The sequence below is a fragment of the Vespula pensylvanica genome, chromosome 17, assembly GCF_014466175.1.
Source record: "Vespula pensylvanica isolate Volc-1 chromosome 17, ASM1446617v1, whole genome shotgun sequence".
NCBI classification, from domain to species: Eukaryota; Metazoa; Arthropoda; class Insecta; order Hymenoptera; family Vespidae; genus Vespula; species Vespula pensylvanica.
The window spans coordinates 1,928,595-1,935,543 of record NC_057701.1 but is presented as its reverse complement, the minus strand read 5'-3'; the positions used below and the strand labels follow the sequence as shown (position 1 = coordinate 1,935,543).

At 28.1% G+C, this 6,949-nt stretch overlaps 2 protein-coding genes across 2 annotated transcripts in view; both read left to right on the top strand.

Moving 5' to 3' along the window:
• LOC122635232 overlaps positions 1–4,139 on the top strand; it is a 13,859-nt gene extending 9,720 nt beyond the window's left edge. Inside the window, exons 20-28 of the mRNA XM_043825192.1 lie at positions 72–175; positions 645–771; positions 2,492–2,807; positions 2,894–3,155; positions 3,231–3,350; positions 3,420–3,510; positions 3,582–3,721; positions 3,795–3,927; positions 4,026–4,139. Of these exons, the coding sequence (XP_043681127.1) occupies positions 72–175; positions 645–771; positions 2,492–2,807; positions 2,894–3,155; positions 3,231–3,350; positions 3,420–3,510; positions 3,582–3,721; positions 3,795–3,927; positions 4,026–4,076 (1,344 nt within the window). The 3' untranslated portion in view covers positions 4,077–4,139. The remainder of the gene's footprint in view (positions 1–71; positions 176–644; positions 772–2,491; positions 2,808–2,893; positions 3,156–3,230; positions 3,351–3,419; positions 3,511–3,581; positions 3,722–3,794; positions 3,928–4,025) is intronic.
• A 485-nt stretch (positions 4,140–4,624) lies between these two features.
• Positions 4,625–6,949, top strand: part of LOC122635231 — a 9,100-nt gene continuing 6,775 nt past the window's right edge. Inside the window, exons 1-9 of the mRNA XM_043825190.1 lie at positions 4,625–4,847; positions 4,921–5,040; positions 5,104–5,221; positions 5,302–5,563; positions 5,680–5,793; positions 5,863–5,953; positions 6,026–6,162; positions 6,232–6,364; positions 6,441–6,482. Coding sequence (XP_043681125.1) covers positions 4,704–4,847; positions 4,921–5,040; positions 5,104–5,221; positions 5,302–5,563; positions 5,680–5,793; positions 5,863–5,953; positions 6,026–6,162; positions 6,232–6,364; positions 6,441–6,482 — 1,161 coding nt within the window. The 5' untranslated portion in view covers positions 4,625–4,703. The remainder of the gene's footprint in view (positions 4,848–4,920; positions 5,041–5,103; positions 5,222–5,301; positions 5,564–5,679; positions 5,794–5,862; positions 5,954–6,025; positions 6,163–6,231; positions 6,365–6,440; positions 6,483–6,949) is intronic.

The window sequence follows — 6,949 nt, the reverse complement described above, 5'->3', positions numbered from 1 at the left end:
TTTTTTTTTTATAGTAATTGTAACAATAAATGTAAAATATATTTTTAATGTAAAAATTATTTTTCTTGTAGATTCAAGATCTTTTGAAACATATTGTTAACAATTGGCAAATATTGGAAACTCGAAAAGAAATGGATATCATGCATCAATTTGCCAGCGAAGGGAAATTTTTCACGTTCGGATACATATGTAAATATTCACAAATATTTATTGTAGAAAATAATTTCTTTTCTTAGATGAAGATTGATACCTTGTTTTTTAGTATATATATACACTTGCATGACGAAATTATTACACCAATTTTTCCATGTCTGATGGATGTCATTCTACCTTTAAACGAGTCTCGTCCTTTAAGAAATATAATTAAAGCTTATTACTTCGTTGACGAAAACGAATATTTCTATTCGATTTATTGTCACATGTGTATAGAAATTATCATGGCAATTACAGTACTAGTTGCTACGGATACTTTATTTTTGACTTTTAATTCACACATATGTGGTTTATTTGCCATAGTAGGGTAAGGAAGATTTCTTCTTTCCTGTAAAAATTTTAGGGATATATATATATATATATATATATATATATATATATATATATATATATGTATTTTATGGCATTATTAATTTTAAATAAAATTGTAGATTTCGTCTAGAACACTTGTTGCACGATCAGTTCGATTCACAATTTTTATTGAATCGTCAAACAAGAAAAATGGTTTTCAATGACGTAATACATTCTATTAAAAATCATAAAAAAGCATTGGAGTTAGTATGTACCTACATTTAATATAAGTTAATATATAAAATTATATATAGTTACTTACGTATATATGTAAATATTTTACTAAAAGTTTTGCTGAACTTATCGAATCTTGTTATTCAATATCTTTTCTTATGCAAGCTTTTATTGGATTGATATGTTTGAGTGTTTCTATGTTCCAAGTAAGTTTTTGTTTTTTTATTTCTATACTGAAAATATATTTTTCTCTCCTTCTTCATATTTATTTTTATAGACATTAATTATTAGCTATGAATAATATTAATTATTTATAGTTATTCAATACAATGTCTTTACTTACACAAAAATAGAAATTTGAATCGTGTTACCTGTTGATATTGATTAATTATTTATAATAATTCTTCGATTTACAATAATCTTTCGGTGGTTTTTCTGGGCAGATATAAAGGAAACTCTCAAACAAAATTATAATGCACGATATCTGCAATGTATTCTCCGTTTTGTTTTATTTTTCTTTCTTACACATTTATATATAGACGCGAAGAAAATTATGGTCTTTTCGAAGTCAATCACTTCTCTCGTGACAAGTATAGCATGTGCGATAAGTATGAATCAACCAGTAGTAGCTACCCCTATATTTTCTTAATATCCATATAGATCAAAGCAACTATGTTCATCTCAAAACGTAAGTAATGCATTTGAACAAATTTCTTTTATATTTCTCATTCAAGTGTTTGACTTGATATTTTTCTTTTTTTTTCGTTTTGATATAGTTCAAACAATCTTGATCATTCTATAGTTTCAAATTCTTTCAATGAATTGATTTTTGAACTATAACAAAATAAACATTAAACGGAATCACAATATATATGTATATATATTTTTTCTTTCTATTAGTAATTTTAAATAAAATAATAGATAATTCGTTTTCTCTTCCTGCAATCTTCTTATTAATTTATTCAATCACTAATCAATAATTTAACGAGAAGAAAAATTATAAGAATGGATTTCTTATCTTTGAAATAAACCTTTTCCGTTCTATGGGATAACCGACATTTCTTGAAAAATAGCGACATTGAACTACTAGTAATCTATACTAAAATGCAAAGCATCAAGTAAATGACAAGATAAATTACTTACTACAATTCAAGCGTTTACCGTAAAGATAAAATTACATATTTTCAGCTATAGTTTCTCTCATAACAAAGACATATTTCCTTTCACGGAAAATCTCTAACATATAATTAAAATAGTACTTTTTAAACTCTTAGTTAGAGACATGATCTAAAAAGGAATAAAAATGATAAAGGTTCAGTCGTATTATTAATTACCATATGTCTCAAGAATAATAATAGGTTCTATATAAATTCACTGGATATTTCTACGACGTGTGACTCGAGCGTGAACGACGAACGGTTCTGAATATTTTACATGAAACCAACCCCCTCATAGTAGGGGAAACTTCCCTTATGCTCCTTAGAAAACTTTGGTTAGAATAAATCGTGTCTTTGTCACGATGATATGGATATCTTTGAGAGTGGTTTCTATAAGTGTAACTATCGTTTCTTATCTTTTCTTGGATTGTGGCCTTATGACAAGTTTCGTTTATATCGTATTTATCTCGTTAATATCATGTTGTTGTCATTTAATTTACCCCAGGTGATAGATTCCTTCTTTCTCTGATATCATGTATCCTATATGAAATGTCAATTAAAAGGATTCACATTTTACTTTATATGTTTAATTATAGTTTCTAAGATTGTTCACTTCTAAGGAAGATATAGACGTTATATTAAAAGTTATTCCTGTTTGGGGTATATCAGTGAACACCGTTATCAAATATTATACTTATCATTTAGGTCTGTGTAATGTAAGTGTGCGATTAAGATTGGAAACTATGATTCTTTTTATTTCTTTTCTTTTTTTTTTTTTTTGTTTTTTCTTCCAGATGAAAACATTATTAAATGATATTATCATTGATTGGAAGATTTGGAATACTGAAAAAGAAGTTGAAATTATGAAGATGTACGCTAAGGAAGGACGATTTTATATTTTAATGTACACTGGTAAGAGTCGATTCATTCATAAATTACATGATTATTTTAATAAGATATTATCTTCTTTTGTTTTATTTCTTTTTTATTTTTTCTAGGATATGTATACTTTACCTCGATAGTATTTTTTAGTATTGCCTTCGTGCCACGTCTGATGGATGTAATTCAACCTCTTAATGAATCTCGTCCTTTGAAATTACCCATTTTATGCGAATATTTCCTTGATCAGGATGAACATTTTTATTTACTTTATTTCCATCTGTTTATTTCGCTATTAATCACTGTAACAGCTTTAATAGCAGTCGATACCCAACTTATGATCTTTACTTTTCACGTTTGTAGTATATTTGCGGTCGTAGGGTAAGACAAATAACGATTGATTAATTACCTATTTTGGAATTAAAAGTTATTTCAAGATGAATTTATAAATCATAGATATCGTCTGGAAAATTTTCTAAAGGATGCTTATGGAATAGAGAATTGGACTAATGATCAATGTAAAAAATATACAGAAAATCTCGTTTTTTCCATTAAAGGTCATAAAAGGGCTATAGAGTTAGTATGAAAACAGAGATCGCATGTGTCATTAAATTCACATGTTTAAAATGATTTTTTCTACTAAAGGTTCGCCAATTGTATCGAATCAACGTTTTCATATTCTTTGCTTATACAATGCGGTGTCAACATAACTTGCATGACCATTTCTTTATATCAAGTGAGTAGTATTATATACATATAGAGATAGAATATATTAATAATTGTATATCAATTTGATGGGCATTATAGATTACCAATGAATGGGGGGAAGAATTACCTGAAGTTTTACGATATGCTACCTTTATAGTTGCTCAACTATTCCACATGTTTTATACTTGTTATGTTGGACAAATGATGATAGATCATAGTGTTAATATAAGTGAAAAAGCGTAAGTTTGATTAAAAGAAAAAAAATTGAATTAAGTCATCATGACTATGTCATAATTCAATGATATTTAACAGATACAATTCAATGTGGTACGAAGCACCAAAAGAAATAAATAAATTATTACTATTAATAATGAAAAAAAGTATCGAACCATCGAATTTGACTGCTGGAAAAATCTTTATCTTTTGTATAGAAAGTTTTTCATCGGTAAAGATAAATTCTATTAATTAATTTATAATCAATCGAAATGTATACATAAATACATATATACAAACCTTGTAATATATTATTTTCTTCTTTTTAAGATCTTACGCACGTCGACATCATACTTCATGGTACTTTCGTCAGTACATTAATCGAGAACGATCTTTAAAAAAATTGTAGTTTTATTTATTAAAATGCAATTCTCTTGTTTACCTGTAAAAACAAGTTTTATTCTTTAACAAAACATATTCACTCCTACAAATATCTTCAACTATTTTCAAATACTACACACACACACACACACACACACACACATATATATATATATATTTCTCTCTTGGTACCATCAAAGGTAAACGAGGCACTAACGTGAACTGAGGTAATAAAATGATAGATAGGTACGAGACGAAGTATCAACTAAATCATTAATTGATTCTTATATCATTGCTCGTTAGAAAGACTCTCTTCTAAGGAATATCAAACGTCACATTGTAAGGAGATAATTAAAACCTGTCTTCTTCGTTAACATTCAAAGAACATAATGAACTTACAAAGATGTCTGTTATTTATCTGTCCTCCTTCAATGATACATAATAACTGTTTCTCGTACGCACGAACTTGATATCTTTTGCCCAGTAGTCTATGAATATTTTATAAAGAAACGCCCAGCTAAGAGGGAAAGAGAGAAAGACAGAGAGAGAGAGAAAGAGAGAGAGAGAGAGCTTTCTTTAGCTTCTTATAGAAACTATTCTTCAGAATGTTAACTTCATCACTACGACATGGATATATTTCAACGTCATTTCTATAAGCTCAATAATCAATTATTATCCTTAGTAGGTTTATGGCCTTATCAGGATAAAAGATCTCGTTTATCTCGTTTATACTTTTTGAACATTGCATTGGTGTCTTTTAACATGACACAGGTGATCATTCATAAACACTATTGCAAGAAAAATATAATAAATCAGACTTAATATTTCCATGACTTTTACACAGATATTTCAATTGTACACTTCTAAAGGAGACTTTAATATCATTATTGAAATAGTCCCGACTATGGCAACGATGATAAACATGGCGATCAAGTATTATACTTATTACATCGGTATGTTCAATGTAAGTTTGTATAATAATTCAAGTAATGATTGCAATGAATTTGATTTTTTATGATGTTCTTAGATAAGAAAACTTTTGGATAAAATGATCATCGATTGGAAAATGTGGAATACAAAGGAAGAAATAGAAATAATTAAAAGATATGCCGAGGAAGGTCGTCTCTATACTTTGGCATATACCAGTGAGATATCATATTTTCTACTTAAGAATAGACGTATATATATAATAATATATATATTGTTTTTTTTTTTTTTTTTTTAGTATACATATATATTAGTACGATATTGTTTTTATCAATATCGTTTCTACCTCTTTTTCTGGACATAATTTTGCCTTTGAACGAATCACGGCCTTTACAACCGATTGTTTTAGGCGAATATTTTATCGATCAATCTAAACATTTTTATTTTATTTTCTGTCACATGGCTTTAACAATTCTACTCGCTATGACGATTGTAATAGCAACCGATACTCAGTTCTTCGTTTTCACTTCTCACGTCTGCGGAGTGTTTTCAGTCGTAGGGTATAAAAATATTAATTCTTCTTTCCTTTTTTTTTTTTTGTTTTTCTTTTTCTTTCATGTTTTCATAATAATCAAAATCTGATGTTAGTAACTGGTGCAAAATGAATTAATTTTAGGTTTCGTTTCGAACGATTAATGAAAAGTGATACTACTACGAATAAATATTTTAATTATCCAGAATCATTCAAATACGTTGCATGTTCCATCAAAGGCCACAGCAGAGCTATAGAGTTAGTATGATAAATCGAAATACTCTAGCTAGGATGTTGGCAAGTTGTGATTGAATTTTTTCAATGAAGGTTTGCGAATCTCATCGAATCATCTTTCTCAACCCCTTTGCTTATACAATGTGGAATAAACGTAGCATGCTTGAGCGTTTCCTTATATCGAGTGAGTGTTGTTCCATAGATTACTTTAATAATATAAAAAATAAATTTTAAATTAATTACATTGAATTTACAGATGACAATGTTGTTAGACATGTCCACAGAAACATTCAAATATGGTGCCTTTTTAGCTGCACAATTATTTCATATATTTTGCATTTGTTATTCCGGACAAAGGATAATTGATCATAGTAGTGAAACCTTTTTAAAAGCGTATGTAAAAATTTCAATAGCAATGAAATATTTTGAAAAACATTTCAAATAATTTTTATATCCTTAAAGATACAATGGTCTATGGTACGAGGCACCGATAGAGATAAGAAAATTATTACTCTTGGTAATAAAACGAGGCATGAAACCTTCCAAATTGACTGGTGGGAAAGTATTTGTCTTTTGTCTGAAAGGTTTTTCAACGGTAAATTATTAAATTATTAAATTACAAAAAATTAAATATACTTTTAATAATTCATTCAATCTATTATTTTGTACAGATCGTTCATACTTCTACCTCATACTTCATGGTATTATCTTCGGTGAATTAATCAATAAATCCTATTTAAATCATACTTGTAATCCAAACATGGAGGATTATATTGATTCATTTTACCACATCGTTCATTGAAATACATCGAATAAATGAAACGGAAAATATGAATGTAAATGTCTGAAGAACAACTGCAATGTTCGAAGCAAACAAACTTGTAAATGTCTTTGTAAACACTCTCTCTCCTTCTCTCTCTCTCTCTCTCTCTCTCTCTCTCTCTCTCTCTCTCTCTCTTTCTCTCTCTCTTTCTCTTTTTCACTTCCAAGTAAGAAGTATATTTCAAAGTAATGTAAAGATACTATATACTGTCATAACTATCTACATATCACAATACGTCTAAAGTAGAAACCGATGATAAAATATTAATACGTGTTATACGTTTGTTATCAAAGCTCCTATCAAAGACAACTCTGTTTTATGACAGTCAAAGGGTTCGAATTTAGAATTAAAACACGT